Source organism: Phascolarctos cinereus, unplaced genomic scaffold (assembly GCF_003287225.1).
Source record: "Phascolarctos cinereus isolate Bilbo 61053 unplaced genomic scaffold, phaCin_HiC Scaffold_4;HRSCAF=312, whole genome shotgun sequence".
Taxonomy (NCBI): domain Eukaryota; kingdom Metazoa; phylum Chordata; class Mammalia; order Diprotodontia; family Phascolarctidae; genus Phascolarctos; species Phascolarctos cinereus.
The window spans coordinates 657547065-657565524 of NW_027555847.1; the positions used below are offsets into that span (position 1 = coordinate 657547065).

Sequence of the window (18460 nt, forward strand, 5' to 3'; positions counted from 1 at the left end):
CTACAAATCCTATGTTTAAGACTGTATGGTAGGGGCAGCTAGGTGGCCCAGTGGACAGAGCTCCGGCCTTGGAATCAGGAGGACTTGAGTTCAAATTTGGCCTCAGACACTTGACACTTACTAGCTGTGTGACCCTGGGCAAGTCACTTAACCCCACTGCCTAGCCAAAAAAAAAAAAAAAGACTGAAAGACTGTATGGTAGCAAGTGTACCAACACTGAAATAATGTACACACAAAGAATAGATAGCCATGTAGCTGTTGCACAGTGAATTAAACTGGGATAATCACAAGAAAGAGTAAAAAACCAAAAAACCACAATGCATTAAAACAGATTTAGGCATTAACTGTGGATTTCTGAAAACCAAAAATACTTAGCTTTGTCTATTTCATTTGATTTTTTAACAACATACTCTGAAAAGGTAGGACAAGTTTCAGTTAACTTCATTTTCCTCAGCCTTTGACATGCCTAAAGTTAAAAGCTAGCCAATGACAGAATGTATAATTTTTTTTATAAAGTCAGAGACTGACTTATAACAGTACTATCAAATGCTCTTTTAAAGCTAAGTTTCAGAACCACCACAATCTGAAGCAAAATTGAAAATAGCCATAGGTTTTGTAAAATGAGAGCAGCAGTCCCCAAAAAAAGGATTTACTATCAAACCAAAGCAATAAAAAAAATCAGTTACATACCAAGCTTGTCAGCTTTATCCAAAGAGATAAGATATAACAAATGCCACTACTATCAACTTTAATAAGGTTACTAATACATACTGTATATTATATTGTTACAGGGAATGAGTTTTATATCAAATTGAATCAAAACATTAATTACACTTCATCAGACTAATAGTACTAAGAGAGAATGGCCATCTATCTTCCACAGACACCACAAAATCCCATGCCATTGACTACTCTTAAAGGAAGCTGACTCTGTCATCTGAAACTATCCTTGCCCCAGCCACTATATGAACCAATACAAAATACAGATCTTCCTCCCCTCTTTCCCGTCCCCCACTCCTGTGCAATATTGCAGAGATATGTTTTAAAGAAAAACTGACCAGTAACAGTCACATTTTTATCACCAAGAACTATGCCTTGCAGCACTTGGTGGCCAGGATGTTTTCCTTTTGGGTTATGAGGCTTGGTGCTTCTTCTGTGTCAAAGTCAAATGGGCTATATTTTTGACAGTAAAACTCATTTTATCAGTCTCTGCTTATCTCTATAGGGCTGGAAGGATACAGAAGCATGTTTTGAACTTTCAGATACTAAGCTGATCTTAGTTTGATCCTTAGGCTTCTAGCCTAAGGCTTCCAGCATTCTGACACCTCTGTAGGTCACTCTCCCAAAATAGAGAAGGGAAAATAAAGTGCTCTCATAGGCACCAGTCTTTTGAGCATGTTAATAATCAAAACATTATTTTAATTAGCAATTATTTATAAGTTTTGCTTACAAATACTTCAATGGCTGAAATAAGTTCTTGTTGGAAACTAAATGCTGCACAATGAGAAATCTGAATATTCAAAGCTTAAAGGCAACAAAAGACCTGAAAAGAAGAAAAATATACTTTCTTAAAACTTTTGAAATAGCTTTCTAAAACGTGTAAGGATACAACTTTAAAAAAACATAATTTGTTGTTGTTCAGGCATGTCTGACTCTTTGTGACCCCATGGGGGGGGGGTTCTTGGCAAAGATACTGGAGTGGTTTACCTTTTCCTTCTCCAGCTCATTTTATAGATGAGGAAACTGAAGCAAAGAGGGTTGAGTGCCTTGCCCAGCTAGTGTCTGAGGCCACATTTAAACTCATGTCTTCCTGACTCCAAGCCCTATGCTCCATCCCTGGTGCCCCATAATATAATCAGGGGTATGGTAAAATTTAAACCATCTAGAAATTTCACTGGAGTCATTTTGGATGGCTGAGAGTTTACCCACCACAAATATCAACGTGTTTTATTTTGTCATTTGTGATGGAAATCTATCTTCAGCCAACACATTAAGTCTGTACAATGGGCAAGGCACTGCACTGATACACCTTCCCAGCTTTCTTAACTAGAGAATATTGAACCTAATTAGAACCATCAAGGTCATCTATCTGAATATCCATGATTGTGGAGTATATGTTAATCCCCCAGGGGCCTACAGATGGTGGGGAAGGGCTGTTTGCCTCTTTCCTAAATGACTCCAAACAGCCAGGTTTTTTAAATTCTCAGGTTAGTTTGTTTAAATAACTTCTGTGACCATCTGTGAGTACCTACACACCTAGCAACTACTCTGTCCTTCTAATTTCTAGGTTTGGAAGTACAATTATCAAGTTTCTTAGAACCGTGTATAAGTTAAAAGTAAACAGAACCTGAGCCCCTGAAAAGGTATGATCCTATATGTGCATAAACTTTATACTGCATGGATTTTTACATTTACTTATGTTTTCTCAGAAGCATTTTATACTTCCTATGTGGTATTAGTCTTTATTCTGAACAAATGAAGTTCTCAGGTAATATAGTTCTGGACACCTGAAGTGTTAGTGGACATAATTTAAGTATCTACATAAATAAAATTTTTATTTCATATTCTCTAAAAATGAAAGTCATTTTCATTTCAAATTAATCTATAAACTATTTACTTTTCTGCCAGACACAGGTACACTATAACAGTATTGATATGATACCTTGCACAAAGAAGGTACTTGGTAAATATTTATTGTGATTAACTGAATATGTAAATCAACAACTTTTCTTCATCTCAGTAGTAACTTCCTTTGAACAGTGCTAACTACAATTACAACTATGAGAACAATAATTATTATCATATACATAGAGTTTAATGCTCTCTGGAAGTCTTCCAGTTGGACTTATATATTTACATATTTTTTTACATATATTTATATATATTTATATATATTAATGAAAATTAAAATGATACTGATACTATTACCACCCCATTCTTCAAAAGTCATTTCTGAATCCCTACTCTCCACAGAATATTGGACAAGGGTTAGGTTTTATATGAATAGTTATAAAGATCCCAGGCCTAGGGACAGGGGAGACTGAGGATAATGGTAAGTCAAATAATTAAGATGATATAAGATAAAAAACTATTTAAAAACCAATTAGAAGTGGGAAGGACATTGTAGTAGAATCAGAGAAGGCCTGTGATCCAGTACTGATTCTGACATTAGCTATAGAAGCCCCCTTTTCTTTCTAGGATTAGTACATATGCTATTTATTTTACAGGGTTTCTCTGAGGAAAGCACTTTCTAAATCAAAAAGCACCAAATAAATGTGAACTGGAGCTATCCACAGTCCCACTTCATCACTGGAAGTCTTTAAGCAGAAGCGGGACAATCACTCATCAGGGACGTTGAAAACCTGACCAACTCACTCTTGGTAGTGGTAAAACCAATGATAGATGAATGTCCCTTCTAAGTCTGCATCTCTGATGTTCTAAGAGTAATCCTAAAATGAAAAGTGCTTTTTCTTTTTTGTTACTAAACCATGTTCTATTAATTCAGTCCAGCATCTGTTATGTCTCTTTTATAAAAGAGAAACACCGAGCAACTTATGACTGAATGAATATATGTAAGAATTTTCTACCAAAGCAATATAAAAGTGAAATGGTTGTCAGGAGACAGTAAATCCCTGTCAACTGGAGGTACTCAATCCAGGACTTGAACTCACCAGAGACAAAGATGAGAGAGGGGGCAGGTCATTAATCAGAAAAGAGGTAAGCCTAGAAGACTTCCAAGGTCCTTTTCTAATCAATGACTCAAAGTGACTTGCCCAAAGTTACCTAGAAAAGCAGCTGATACAGAACCAGAATCAGGGCTCCCAATTCCTAATCCAACTACTAACAAAACTCAACAAAATCTTACCTATTCTCATTATTGTACTTTGCATACTGTGATACACAGTGATCCTCAAGTTCTAAGACAAACTGTACATTTACAATTATTTAAGCTGAGAACCTACTGGGGATACCAAGAAATCAGAATGAACTTCATTTAAGGTCTCTAACTACAAGGTTTAAAATGTTTCTGTATCATCTCTCAAAAATGCCAACCCTAAGCTCATCAACTAAGATTTAAAACTCATTCATATTTTTCAGTGCCTTGATGCAAATAACATCAAAATATAATTAAATTTTTTTTGGTGCTAAGAGCTGTGTCTCCTTCTTAAAACACTAAAATATTTGAAATAATAAACATCAAGTAATCAGATACCTAATACTACACTTTGAAGATGAATGATACCAAGATCTTACTAATCATAGCAACTCTTTTGTGAGGTTAAGTATTTTCTCCTCCGTGAAATGGGGACAAGTGAGGGAGAGAGTTAGTTGCCCAAGGTCACCGGTTGAGTCACTGGAGTGACAGGATAAACTTGAAGTTCTTGGCTCTAGCCACTAAATAATACATGGTGGCAAACGAATCAAAAATCAAAGCCCCCAATAAGAATACACTACTTTTTAAAAATGAGATTACACTCGGGGTCCATAGAAAAATTTCTGCCAAAGCAGACTAGGCAGCTGACCTCTGCCCTAGTCACCTGAACATCTTCATAATCACCTTGCTGGAGGATGGAGCCAAGAAAAAGTAAAAATGCAAATTACAGCAGTAAATTAAAGTAATCAAAGGTTATCCTTTCCCAATAAGGACAATTATAACTAACTAATTAATTAATTGTAATTGTAATGGCACTGGAAAGAGAGCAAACCAACAGCTAGATCCCTGATAAGGGTCCTTACCAGAGAACTTGCATTTGTTGTCACAATTACACACGACAAACTCAAATGCCTTGCTACCAATCAATTTGCAGGGAAACAAGAAAAATAATACTTCTAAATGAGTGGTTCTGCTAATAATTTCATGAAAGAGACCAAAGATGGCCCAAGGGGGCATTTCACATGTCTTTACAGGCACTGGGGACAAATGAATAAGAAATACAACCTGGGCACAAATCCTGCGGTAGGGGAAATCCATGCCTTGGGCAGTTTTCCCCTCTCCACCTCGTGCCCCAAGAATGAATGCCTCTGGAGGGGAAGCCGGAGCAAGGCGACCCCGCCAGGAGGATGGAGGGGGAAGAAGGGGCCCAGGGGCCTTCCCAAAGGGACCACCGGGGGCTGCGGAGGCCTGTGCCCCGGCTCTCGCGTGGGTCAAACGCGGCCTCCCCAGGAGCAGCCCCACGTCCCAGACGACCATTCCCGGCCCCCCCACTTCCTGTCACTGGCACCGCCGGACCCCCGCGCCTCCGCCTCCCCGGGGCGCCCCCCCTCAGCCCCCCCCCAGCCCGCCAGGCTCCAGCTGACAGCCCCGCCCGGGGGCCAAGGCCGCGGCCAGGACCCGGAGTCCCAGGCCAGGGCCGCCCCCTCCCTCCTCACGCACCTCCGAGACGCGACACGGCGTTTTGGCGCCAAATGTCCGGGAGAGCGGGGAGGGCGGCAGCTGCAGCTACGCCGGACGGGGCCCTCGCGGACCGACGCCCCCGGAGGGACCCGCGGCCGCGAGCCCCCGCCAACGGCCAACCGCCGGTGCGCGCGAGCCCTCAGCCCCGACTCGGGGCCCGGCCTGGCACCGGCCCGGCCTGTCAAGCGGCCCGCGCGCGGCTGCCCCGGCCCAGCCCGGCCCTGCCCGGCCCAGCGCGGCCCGAGCCCCGGCAGTCCGGAGCGAGCGGCACTTACCGTCTGCGGACCTCCTCCGGCAGCGGGAGCGCGGGCGAGCCCGGCGCGGCCACCGGGGCCGGGCCAGTGCGGGCGGGCATCTCGTGTGTCCGAGCGGGGAGCAGGGAGCGGGGCCCGGGGGGCGGAAGGGAGCCGGCTCCGGCCGCGCAGAAGCTAGCGCGCGGACCGCCGGCTTTTCGCGCGGAAACCAGAACCGCCGAGAGGGGAGGGGGAAGGGGGAGCGGAGAGGGATATACCAACTGGGAGGGGGGGTGGCTGGTCGGCGACGCGGTTGGGGCTCCGAAGCGACCATTCCGGGAAGGACTGTACCAAACGCAAAGTTCCTGCGGGGGGGAGAATTGGGAATGGAGGCCCCAGCCCCCAGCTCCGACTCCCCTCGTCTCCCGGGCAGTCCCCGCCGCTCCCTGTCTCACGCGGCGCTGCAGGGGGAGGGTGAAGGAAGAGGTCGGTGTGTGTCATCCCGTAGTACCCGAGAGTAGAGAAGAGCGGCCTGTACCATCGGCGGCGGAGAGGGAGGGGGAGAAGAAATGGACTGGCCCAACGTGCCTCTCTGGAGCTCCGGGGCAAGGATGAGGGAAAAGAGAGGGGAGAGACAGCCATTAGATCCTGATGGCTGCGGGAAAGGATAGATTCTGGGGACCCAGGTCTACCTCTAGATGGAAGCTGAAACTTGTCCACCACAGCCTGTCTGCTTAGCCTCTGCATGTAATCAGACTGGGTGCTCAAACCTTGCATGTAGTCAGCCCGTTGGGTCAACCATTGGCTACAGTCAGCTTGTCTGGTCCAGCAGTTCATTCGGTCCTATTAACCCCTGACTGAGTCAGACTGTCTGCTCAATTACTACTTTTACTCAGCCTTTCTCTGTCCAGACATCATCCTGTGTTGGTAGTCACTCCCCCTGTCAACCAAACAGTCTGTCTTATCAACCATTGCCTGACAGTCAGTGGCAGTCAGCCTGTCTTATCAACCTCTGCCTGCCAGTCAGCCTGACCTGTCTGTGTCTGTGTGTTCAGCGTCAATAAACCTGTCTTATTCAGTCAATGTCAGCATCATAGGATCTTAGGATTCAGAACTAGAAGATACCTTAGAGATCATCTCATCCAACCCCCTTTTACGAAGGAGACAACTGAGGCCGCAAGGCCAATCAACTTGTCTTGTTAGGATGAGTTGGCCTGTCAGTATCAGTCAGTCAAAGCAATTCATTAGTACCCATTGTCCATGTGATGATGCTGGATCTGTAAGTTAGCAGACCCCAAAATCTTATTGCCACTGATTAACTGACCCCCATCCTATTAAACCTGTGGCTAAGGAGCCTTGAAATTAGGAGAAAGAGGTAATTGAGAAAGATACCTGGCTCTAAGAAAGCATATTGACAAGCTAAGATACCCCCCAAAATTCGTGGTTGACCTGGGTCCCTAAGGTGTTATTATTAGGCTCAAGAGTATTGCTGTTCTCCAATTTCAGAGATTCTTTAAAAAGCTCTGGGCTTTTTAAACCTCCCATCCTATAATCAACCCCTTCTTGGTCACTAAGGGAAAGCAGGGGAAACTATCTAATGGTCTAGCATTCTAGGTAGTTAGTAAGTAAACTTTGGAAAGGTTGTCCCTGCCTCGCCTGGGTGGAAAAGATGTGCAGAACTAGAAAAGGCTTCATCTGGCACGAGAGTTTTCACTTTGAACAATGCTTCCTGTTCCCAATTACAACCGCCTGCTGTGTTCCCTAGGGTAGAGGCAGAGTTCAGAAGTGGAACAGTCAAGAATCTGAGTCTCAGCCAAACCAAGGTCAGACACAGTAGGAAATGTACATTGCCAGTGACATAGTGGTCAGTCAGCCAGGAGACCAGTGGAGCTGAGTCACCAACAATGCAGTAGGGTTAGTCACCCACATGGACTGACAGCTTTACTGAGCATCCTCTCCCAAAAGTAGAGGACAGTAAATGTAAACAAGTCCAGGGGCCTGGGACTGATAGCACCTCCCCTTCTCAGCCAAAGAGGGAACTCAAACAAGCCAACCTTCAGTGTCTGCTCCTGGGCTTTGTCAGACCCTGTTCCCATACCTCAGATTCAATAGATCTGTAGAGATTGATGCCCCAAGAGGCTCCCACTGAAATGCAGCAGAAAAAGCCAGGTGGAATACCCCCTCTTACCTGCTGAACTGGGTATTCTAGTCATGTCTGGGGCACAGAGAAGGCTTGAAAGGTGTGTGTATGGAAGGGTGGGGGATAGGATCAGGTTCCCTGACCTATCCCCGGCTCTGCTTCCCACTTTTTTCTGGGCTAGGCTTATGGGAACCACTCCTTCCTCCAGAAAATTGGAGGAAGTGAGCCATTCCATCTCTATGGAGCAATTCTGGGTTAAAGAAAGCTAACCCAAAAATCCTTTCCATCACTGGGAGCTGGGTCAACATTGCTACCATTCCACAGAGGGGGAAATTGAGGCACAAAAAAAGAGGGGAACTACAGAACTCAATGGCTCCTTTTAAAATGTGTGTTTCCAAGCTCCACATTCAAGCATCTCTTCGAAATTCCCCCCATACCCCCACCCAAATGCCATGTGGGGCTGTGTCCACTGGAGGAGCTGCTCCCCAATGCCTCTGGCCAAAAGCTCAAGTTTCTAAACAAAGTTGTCTCTGAGCTCTCATTCTTCCTGGCCTTAAGCAGGGTTGGAGGCCCTGGGAGGGTTCAGTCTAGAAAGAGTTTGTGGCTGGGCCAAGAACGGAATATGAATGTCTTTCTGAAACTCTGCTCTTTTTGTGTCTACATGTATTGGTTTTCTTTTTCCAGATGTATCTGTGAGTGCAGTACACTGCCTCCTTTTTTTCTGTGCCTATATATAGGTATGCTTCGAAATAAGTGTGTGTTTTCTTTGGGTTTTCTAAGAGCATTCCTTATGTGTCTTTGGTTCTGTGTTGCTGAGTGTTAACAGAGAAGTAAGGATTCATAACCTGAAAAATTAATTATTCTTCTTCCCACCTTCATCCCAACCCCTGTCCCATCTGCCCTGAACTCTTAGGAGGAAATCCATGGTTCACCCTTAGGAGCTGCCTCACTCTATGCCCAGTATAAATGGAAGGAGAAAAAGAAGTTTCCCTGGGACCCAAGAAGGAGGCCTGGCTGAGGAGGAGTTCTGGAGAGACCACTTACTACAGCCATACATCTGGAGCTTTCCTGTGCCTGGAGATGGCAGCTTTCACCTTCTCATGGGGTTGAAGGGATGGGGAGTGAGTGATGGTGGTGGTAAATGGGTAGAAAACCACTGCTCTTCTTTTCCTCCTAAATTCTGGCCTGTGTTGATGGCTGGAAAGGATGCTAGGGGCCTGGATATCTGGGTTCTTCTCAGCTGTCCTTGGCAGGAGGTGGTCTTTCCCCTGTGCTTCAGTTTCCCCAGAATCCTCTATTGGGCTTGAAGAGGGCAAAAAGCTTTGTCCTAGAGGAATACCCTGCTACTGGGGGAGGAAATCTGTCTCTTCAGGGAGTGGCCCAATGTGTATCAAACTAGCCTCCTGAGAACATGGTGTCCCTGACTTTCCTGAGTGTCTGTTCAGTTCAGCTCTCCTGTCCTGCTGACAAAACCATATGGAAAAGTCCCTGGATAGCAGTAAATGGTAAGGATCAATAAATCATTACAGTTAGTTTTCTTTAAGAAGCAGCTACCCAGAGTGAAGGATAAGCCTGTGGGTGGGTCTGCCACTGACTTTCTTTTCTTGGAAGCCACCAAGATCCTGTCTTTGGAGTATGGGGAGGGGCCTGGCAGGAACAAGAAAGCAGGAGGGTTTCTAGGGCAGCAGAGTCAACAAGTCAACAACTACACTAGGGAGGCTGAGAAGAAAGGCAGGCTGGGGTTGGAGGGGCCTCTCCAGCTCAGACAACCCCACCCTGAAGCCAATCACCCCAGAATGCGTGTGTGGAGAGGCCTACTGCTCAAAGCCTGGAGGATAAAAGTCTTATTCCCTCCTTAGCAGCAGGACCCAAACAGAAGACAGAGCCCAAAGTGGAGACGCTGAGAGAAGTCAAACTGAACCGTTTAATCAGCCCAAGGTCAGAGGCTGAGGGAAGAGAGAGGCATATGGGATTTCCCAAAAAGACAGACAGAATATGGAGTCTGTTCCTCTCTCCTCTTTTTATCTTCATTGCAGTTGTCTTTGGCAAAAAGTCTCCTCTCAAGAGTCCTATTAAGACCTTTTTTTGCCCGATTAGTGGACAATAGGCGGCGTGTGAGATCCCTCCCCCACCCCACCCCCAATGGGAATGACTTCCTTGTCATTCCACAAGAAGCATTAGGACCGGAAGGAGAGAACTGTTCCCCCTCCCCTTGGGTTACTTCAACAAAGACCAGAGAAACAAAAATGTGGAATATTCAAACTACAAGTCACTGAGGAAAAACAAAAGAGAGTTGAGGGAATGGAGACACACATATACACACACAGAAGCATGCACACTCTCACAGACATAAATATACATGCTCATTTGTACCGTTTGATTCCCTTTCATCCACAGGGTTCCAGGCCTTTTCTGTAGAGTTAGGGGGTGGGGAGGGGGAGCAGCCCCAGGGCTTCTGTTCATTCTTCTAACTCCCATTCAGTCTAATTTGAACTGGGTAATAGCCAGTCTGCTAGGGTTAGAGGTCTCACATGTTCTACGGGATATGATACTTTGTGGGGGCTGGCAAAGGATGGATAAATGGGGAGGAAAGCTGGGAGGGGGAAAGGAGGACTGAGCTTGGGGTCCATGGTGAGAGCAGTATATAATTCCCACAAGAGCTAACCTCAGCTTTTTTTCACCCCTAATCTGGGATGTCAGGAGTACTCCCCTACTCCCCAAACTGGTCTAACGAGTAGGGGGGAGAGGTGACAAGAAAAGACCTACAGGGGAACCTGGCTCCTGGAAGGAGGGCTTCAATAGATTGGCCTCCTCCCTGTTCCCCCAATCTTCTTCCAAGTCAAGTCTTTGGGACCTCAGTGTCTTTTCCCTTTATTCTCTACCCCCACAACAGCGTACATAGCCACAGAAGACCAAGAATGGCACTTGGCAGCCCTCCCCCTTCCCATCTTGTGATTTCCCAGCATGTGGTGGGGTGAGGAAGGGAAGGAGATGTAACCGTCAGCTGTCAAGATTTGGGGAAGCTGTGGACTTGTACAGTTGGAAGGACAGAGAGGGAAGAGTCCCTGAACCCTTTAGAAACTGGAAGGGAAAGGTGGAAATTAAAGGCATTGGATATGTACACAAGGGAAGGAACAAGTAAGGAGGACGGTGATGGAAAAGATGAGGTGTCTACAGGGGCAGTGGTGACAATGTTGGCCCCTCAAACCTCTCTAATCTTATATCAGACTCTTTGGGAAAGAGCAGTTTGTCCCACCTCTCATTCACAACTTTCCAGAGATTGTGGGCTCTGACCTTGCCCCAAAGAATCATCCCCCCTTCCGGTTACCAATGTGCCCTTTAGCACCTCCTTCTCAAGCTACAGTCTCACACACATACACACACACCCTTCACACCACTGTGTTTCCCTCCATGAATGTAGGTGATGTGGGCATCTGTGTGCCACGTTCCAGGGAGCTTGAGCTTCGAAGGGGCAGGAGGCAACGCCCTGGGGTCCCTCCATGACCCTGCCGGGTTCGAGGCCCCCAACAGCACAGGGGCCGAAGCACCTCCCGCCGAAGGTCTCTGCTGCGCCATGTGTAGATGACAGGATTGAGCAATGAGTTGAATGTAGCAAAGGCAAAGAAGTAGTGGGCTTTGTAGAGCACAGGGCAGGCACGCACAGGGCAGGAGGTGTCCAACAGCAGTACAATGAAGGCTGGCAGCCAGCAAACGATGAAGACACCCAACACGATGGTCACTGTCTTCAGCAGTGCCAGGGTATGTGGTCCAGCCAGCTCTGCGTGGCTAGAACGCACTACACAGTAGATGCGCACATAGAGGGCAACTATAGCCAGCAAGATGGCAGTGAAGACAGTCACCACAAAAAGGACATAGGACTTGGCATAGAGTGGCAGCACTGTGGAGCAGGCATCCAGGTGACCAAGACAGTTCCAACCCAGGATGGGCAGACCTCCAAGGGCCAGAGAGATGACCCAGCAGGCCCCGATCAGCAGCAGCATCCGGCAGCTCTTGTCGCTACCGTATACCTTCACTTTTGCAATAGCTACATGCCGCTCAATGGCGATGGCCAGCAGGCTGAAGACTGAGGCAGAAAGTGTGATGAAGGCTGAGCCCTCTCGGATAAACCAGAGCACAGGGGTCAGCTGCAGCGTTCGGGGGCCAGACAGCAGGGTATTAGCAATGAAAGCTACACCAGCCAGCAGATCAGAGGCTGCCAAGTTGCCCAGGAACAAGTACATGGCTGAATGAAACTTGCTATTCCGAGCAACAGCAGCCAATACAAGCAGGTTCTCCAGGATGATGGCACAGCACAGCAGGACGATGAAAGCTGAGGCTGCCTGGCGGGATGGCGTGTCTGGGGGTACAGGAGTCTCCTTGGTGAAGTTGTAGTGTTCAAACACCTTGTTAGGATTCAGGTAATCTTCATAAGGGCTGCCCATGGCAGGTGGGGTGAGGTGTTGTCCCTCACCCCACCCCCCACCAAAAGCCAGATGAGACTCAGCAGCCACTTGAGGCCATGGGGTTGTGAAAGCTAGGGAAAAGAAAAAACAATACAGTCAGCAACCTGAGGGAACTGGGGGTGGGGGGGTGGGGAGGGGCTGATCTCTACTCCCACCCAAAGTCATAGATGACATGTTCTTGGACTTGAAGAGTAGGCATGGTACATCCCCCCACCCTGGGGTGGGAACAGTGGATGCTTTTCCCAGTGGCCCATCATCAGGGGCAGATCCTCATGGTCCACGTATGGTCTGAGAGATTCAAGGTGGCATCAAAAAGAACCAGGAACAAATTTTCAGTATTCCCCAAATGTGCATCTTGCTTAATTCCACTTCCCAACTTTTATTCATCCAACCTGTTCCCCTTCCATCAAAACCTAGCTCAAAATTCACCCCTGCCAGGAAGCCCATGCCTTTGTCCCCTTCTCTTTTCCCTCAATACCTACAGACTTGATTTATACTAGTTCATTAGTACCAATGAGTACAGGTTTTTTTTGCTGCTTTGTGTGCTCTGGATATTTTATCATACATAAACTCCATTTCCTCATCTAAATTGGGAACTACCTATAGATGTGGTCTTTCTCTTTACCCGCCTCCCAAAGTGCCCAGGTCCGGGCTTTTGTACACTGGAAGTATGACCCATGATGCTCCTTACCTACCTGAGAGAGGGTGATACTGGGCTAATAGCACCCTTGTTACCTGGTCACCTTTGTTGCCAGCTCCCCATCATTTCCCAGTTGGGGCTACAGCCCCATAACCTTAACTGCCTGCATAAAAAGGGTCAAGGTGATTCCAGGTGGGCAGAAAAGAGGCCAGAATCTACATAAATCCTAGAACAACTACTCATGTTCTTTTCATAAGTTATTCTACCCCTCTCTTTGTTTTACTGGGCCCTCCAGGCCCAGAGCTTGAGTTCATCCATGCCCTTCTCTGTTTGGAACTACTCTGAAGCTCAGGATGATGCCCCACCCCCAAACTTGAAGGAGTCTGGTGGTAAAGACTTCCCTCTGGCCTTAGAAGGGAACTCTGATCTAAGAAAGGGACACGCACACTTTATCCAATCTTGTGCATTAGGGGGATGGGGATGAGGGGTTGAGTCAGGGAGGAGACAGCTCTTTTTCAAAAACAACTCTTTGTCATCAGCAGGAGAGGGGCGGGGGTGAGGGAGTGGGGGTGGAGGGTGAGCTCAGACAGGGTGTCCCAGGAGAATAGGCAGGAGGGGGGAGGACCACTCTGCTGAGATACATTCCAGATGTGCAAGGCTTCTGGATTGGGGTGGAGCCCATGCTCTGGTCATATCCGGTCCAGGGAATTGATGAGGGAGAGAATACGGGGGGGGGGATGGGCAACATGAAGGAGATCATAGGAAAAGGGGGAGTCTAGAGAATGAGAAGAAATTGGAAGGAGTGTCCAGCCTTCAAATGAGAAATTTCCAAACAGAGCAAACGGAGACATTGCTCAGAGGGGGAGGGAGAGATGTGTGACAGGGACTATATGGCCAGATTCTTGCAGAAACAGATATTATGAGTCTCCTGGCCCAACTCAAAATAAGAAGGGGCCTCTTCTAGGTTGTACAGGGCAAGGGGAGAGGGGTGGGGAAAGAGAGTCTCTCTATAGAGACAGTTCATCTAGTTTCATGCTCCCGGTCAGACCAGCCTCTCCCATATAGGAGTGCAACTGTATCCCACCCTTCTCTCCACCCCTATCAACTCAATTCCTCTCATCTCAGTAGGCTCTACTCTGTAACCCTAGGGCCTTCCCTAATGGGGTGGGGGAAAATGTTGTAGTGGCAACCATGGGGCATCAGATCAAGGTGGTAGTGAGCCAACTCTCCCAAACCCCATCATAACAAGAAACAGGAGCCAGTGCCTTCCCTTTCTCAGGTAAACTAACACGGTCTTTCCCACAGCCAGCTTCACTGTCCTAGCTCCTGAAACTGCAGCAATGGTCTTGAGAGATAATACGTGAACTCTGGGAATGGGACTTCACCTTGTGGGGGTCCCTGTACCTTTACACTAGTGCTGCTGTCTGAGTCTTCCTAGGAACCCCTTTAACTGAGATTCCCCCAGACTGTCCAGCCTCAGGGTCAAGCCACGCCCAAGATTGAGAGCTCAGCCCAATGGTTGCTTTGGCTCTTGGCCTGGTTCTCTACCGCCTGGGTTGGGGAGGGGGGAAATCTGAGGCAGGAGAGGGCATCAGTCCTGGTTGGAAACAGAGGAGGATTTGTCTGTCTCCTTCCCTGGACTGTGGCCCTGCCCAGCTCAGCTGACAGAGCCCCCTTGTTTCTAGGACTCAACCTTGGGCTCTGTGAGGCCCTCTGCCAGATGGAGTTCAATCAGAGGCTGAACTTTGCTAGAACCTAGGCCCCTCAGCACAGGATAGGACTTAGATGCTTGGCCTAAAGCTGTGAGAAAAGTCCCACAAAGGAACCCATGCATCTTTTGGGCTATTTCCCAGCCAGTGAGGCCTATTACTTGACTATTTTCTTTTTCCCAAAACTTTACTGATACACACAAAGTCCAGCTGGTGACAGCATCCCTTTGAATTCTCAGACTGATCCTATGGCTATATTAAGAAGGCAGACAGAAAACTCTAAATTTCCTTTGAGGAATGAATTAATGCCAGTTTTAGACTTCTGGGTTGGATGGAAATGAGACATTGACAAAAAGAACCAGACCCCAAGTGGGCAACCCTAACCTTCAAGGACTGCAGCCTTCTCAGATCTACTCCCTATATGGGTTCACTAACAACCAATAAAAGTTCTACCTCTTGGAACACTTACTCTCATTGGTTGTTTTTCTATAGTTGGATTATCTCTCTCCTTCCAGGTGTGATGGACTGGAATGGAACTGCTAAAATTCCCAGAACCCACAAGTTTTGTTTCAGTCTCAAAGTGAAGGGTGGTAAGAAAAGGAAGGGCCACAGCCTCTACAACTTGCATATGACCATAGCTATCTACTTTCCAGGGCTCTGAGGTCCAAAGATTGATTGGCAGTTGATTTCAGAAGGAAAAAAAAAACAATCTGTTAACGGATCAGTAGTTTCCCCCTCTTTCCTGCTCCCAGACAATAGTGCAGTTATGCGTGTAGGAAGTCCAGGCCTGCCCTAAACATAGCCCTGGCCACCTACTGCCAGTTCCCACACCCCCGCTGTGGGTTTGGACCACTCCGGAAGTGAGTTCATTAGCTCCAGGGTCTCTCAGAGGGATAGGAGACCTAGGGAGCAGAAGAGTCATAGATGGGTAAACCGAGGTGCTGGCCCACTGTATCTCCACTTCCCAATCTTATGGAAGAAACATCCTCGAGTCAGTACCATTCCCTCCCTACCACCTCTCCCTATCTCACAGACTCAGTAGAATTCTCTGTGCTAGAGTTGAGACCCTCAGGTATGCAGGATGGGGAGGAGCGTCAGGCAGATGCAGGCAAAGGAGCTAACCCGGGTTTAGCCTGGGACCCACAGTTGAGTCAGACTCAGACTGTAGACGTTTTCCCAGCCTCAGCTCCCTTCTTGCCCAAAGTCATGCTCAGCTTCGAAAGAGTTAAAATCTTTCCAAGCCTGGCTCCGGAAATCGCCAGACCCAAAATGGAATGAGGGGCCAGCAGGACAGAGCTAGAGCAGCCTAGGGAGATGGGAAGAGAAGAAAGAAACACAAACTGCTTGGTCAGCGCTCGGGTTGCAATAGAAAGCCTATGCAAGAGAGCCCAGGTCAAGAGCCCCGAGTGGGAGAGAGAGAAAGGGATGGTAATCCTCCCTTCTTCTTCCCCTCGACCCAAATCAGGTCCACAAACCCAAGTCAAGTGGATACCTCAGACTGTGGACGCGTGTATAACCTAAGGGACTGGCCAGAGCACCTGCCACACAGCATATCCAGCTCCAGGCATAATGCATTAGAAGGCGCCACTGGGAAATGCCCATTAAGACAAGGAGAGATTCTTATCTCCCTCTCCGGATGCAGAAGGCCATTCTCTGGTTCCCAGAGTACCTAGGCAGGAGCCAGCTCCAGAGACCGACTACGAGAAACCCTCTAGGATCAGCAGAGCTTTCAAGCTGCATATTCCGAGCTGAATCTGCCTCCTATATGAGGATTTCCCGGGGTGGGGGTAGGGGGTGAGAGGGTGAGGAAACAGAGTCGCTGTTCTCTTTTCAGTCCGCAATCTCTCAGCTAAATCTGAGTGCATCTCCATGGTGATGATGGCTCCGCCCCCACGGGGAGTCCACTTGTGTCTTATCGCGACCCTGGAATGCTCGGTATCCGCACCGGGCCGCCCCGCTTATCTCCGAGGTTGCGGCCTTTTAGCCTTGGGTTCTCCTCCGGCTCTAGCTCAGGCCCTTGCTCTTGTTCCAGGCGTCGGACTCCTTAGTTTTCCCCGAGGGGGCGGCTGTAGCTTTGAGCCCAAATATCCTCCTGGAGTGCGACAAACCTAGCAGAGAGTTCACTTTCCCCGGAGCCCAGCAATTCGTGGTCTGGGGGCGGGGGGGGAGTGAGGGGAGGAGGGGAAGAAGGAAGGAGGGGGCGGAACCAGGAGGATCGAGGGGAAGTGGCGATGTGTCGGAGTCTCAGGGAAAGTTCTTCCATAAAGATAGGGATGGGGGAAGGGGAAATCGGAACTAGATGAACTCCTAAGAGTCACCTAGATAGAACTTGGGGAGTAGACCCAAGGCCGAGACCCTGATATCCTAAGGATTCTTGGTAAAGACTAGGGCCAATTCCACTCAGGACAGCTTCCATAGGGCTGCATCGTGGGCCCGGTGCCCAAGGAACATCTGACGGTCATAAGCCCCTTGGGAAAGTCCCCGCCGCCACTGCTGTGAGTCAGTCTCGGGTCCATGGGGGCCACGCAGGGAGCCGGGGACAAGCACACGCCGAGACACCCTCAGTGACACGGCGCGTCCCCGGAGGTTCCTAGCAAAGCTTCTTTTGACTCCACATGGTTCTCGTTTTCCCTCCCGAAGTACGCCTTGCCATTCTGGGAAAGGGGAAGGAAACTGAGGCAGCAGGCAGCAAAGGAAGCGGAGAATCAGCCGGACAGACGCCCCCGTTTCTGGGAAAGTTGTCTAGTCCCCTGTTCCTCAGTTCAGTGGACCTCAGAGGACCATTCCCTCCCGCCGAACCTTTTTGGCAAACCACCGGAGTAGGAGCTCCGACCCGAACCCAATGTGCAGGGGTTCCTCAGCCCAGTCCCGTCTGACATCGCCCGAGTCCCCAGGAGCCCCGTCCCCGCCCCCATTCTGTTCACTATGAAAGTTCAGATTCCGCCTCCGCCTCCGCCTCCGTGCAGACTTCCTGCCATCCGAGAGGAGGGAAAAGGAGGGGAGAAGACATGCGAGGAGGGGGTCAGAAAGGAGAGTAGAGGGGCTTCAAAGGACGAGGAGGTGTCCACCCTCGGATAAGAGATGTGGGCACAGAATTTCCCTCTGGATCCTCTAAGGACACGTTATGCTGGGGAGAGGGGAGGGGGAAAGCCCTAGAAGAAAAGAAGAGGAAAGCCCCCTTTCTGTGCGACTGGGCTGTGGGCCAAGGTGGAGGAGGGGGGAAATCTGAGTGTGCACGCGCCCTTACTCGGCCACAGGCCCCCGCCCCTAGATCCCACTGGCCTCAATGGGACTGGGACCCGGACCCGCACAATCGGAGCCGAGGGGCTGGGGAGGTAGCAGGAGCAGGGTCCACTGGGAGCGTGCTGCTGCGTCCCTCCTCTTTCACAGTGACAATCTCCCGCGCGCCGCACACTCACCTGGCTCCTCCCGGGCTGGGCTCTGCCTCTGGAGCCGCCTCCCTCCCGCGGCGGATGCTAGCCCTTAGGCCGGACCGGGCCGGCCCAAGAGCGCAGTCTGAGTGTTCCGTGTCCCTCTTGCGCTCTCACAGCAGCCGCAGCTCAGGCTGGGGCTCCCCAGCCCGCCCGGCTGCGCCTGGGTCGTGGGGCGGGGAGAGCCACCGCCTCTGCAACCAGCTCGCTCCTCCCCGAACCCTTCCCCCTTTTCTCCTTTCCGGACGCGACTCCGCCACAGCCAATGTCTTCCAGATGTGGCTGAGCCCCGCGCCTCTGGAGAGGTGGAAGGGAGGCCGGGGAAGGGGCAGTAAGAGAGAGAAAGACCTCTAGGAAATGGGGGTGGGGGAGAGATTGGTTAGGGGAAGAGGAATTGTTGGGGGGACCACAAAAGAACATACCTGAGAAATTGTAGCAGCTACCTTCAT

At 49.0% G+C, this 18460-nt stretch overlaps 2 protein-coding genes across 3 annotated transcripts in view; both read right to left on the bottom strand.

The window, feature by feature from the left end:
* Positions 1-6110, bottom strand: part of LOC110214165 (DNA (cytosine-5)-methyltransferase 1-like) — a 50093-nt gene extending 43983 nt beyond the window's left edge. The window contains exon 1 of the mRNA XM_020994912.2: positions 5671-6110. Coding sequence (XP_020850571.1) covers positions 5671-5750 — 80 coding nt within the window. The 5' untranslated portion in view covers positions 5751-6110. The remainder of the gene's footprint in view (positions 1-5670) is intronic.
* A 3562-nt stretch (positions 6111-9672) lies between these two features.
* S1PR2 (sphingosine-1-phosphate receptor 2) lies at positions 9673-18213 on the bottom strand. Of its 2 annotated transcripts, XM_020994914.2 has the most exons (3): positions 18000-18213; positions 16073-17234; positions 9673-12302 (listed from the first exon to the last, which is right to left on the bottom strand). In XM_020994914.2, exon 3 carries the CDS (start codon positions 12208-12210, stop codon positions 11158-11160), a length of 1053 nt encoding a protein of 350 aa, XP_020850573.1. In that variant the 5' UTR covers positions 12211-12302; positions 16073-17234; positions 18000-18213; the 3' UTR covers positions 9673-11157. The 2 variants fall into 2 exon arrangements, with proteins under 2 accessions (XP_020850573.1, XP_020850572.1); XM_020994913.2 differs by lacking the exon at positions 16073-17234.
* Positions 18214-18460: the final 247 nt, after the last annotated feature.

What these genes read in the sequence shown, in the direction of transcription:
- S1PR2 (XM_020994913.2), bottom strand. Translation starts at nt 12,210, where the DNA reads ATGGGCAGCCCTTATGAAGATTACCTGAATCCTAACAAGGTGTTTGAA.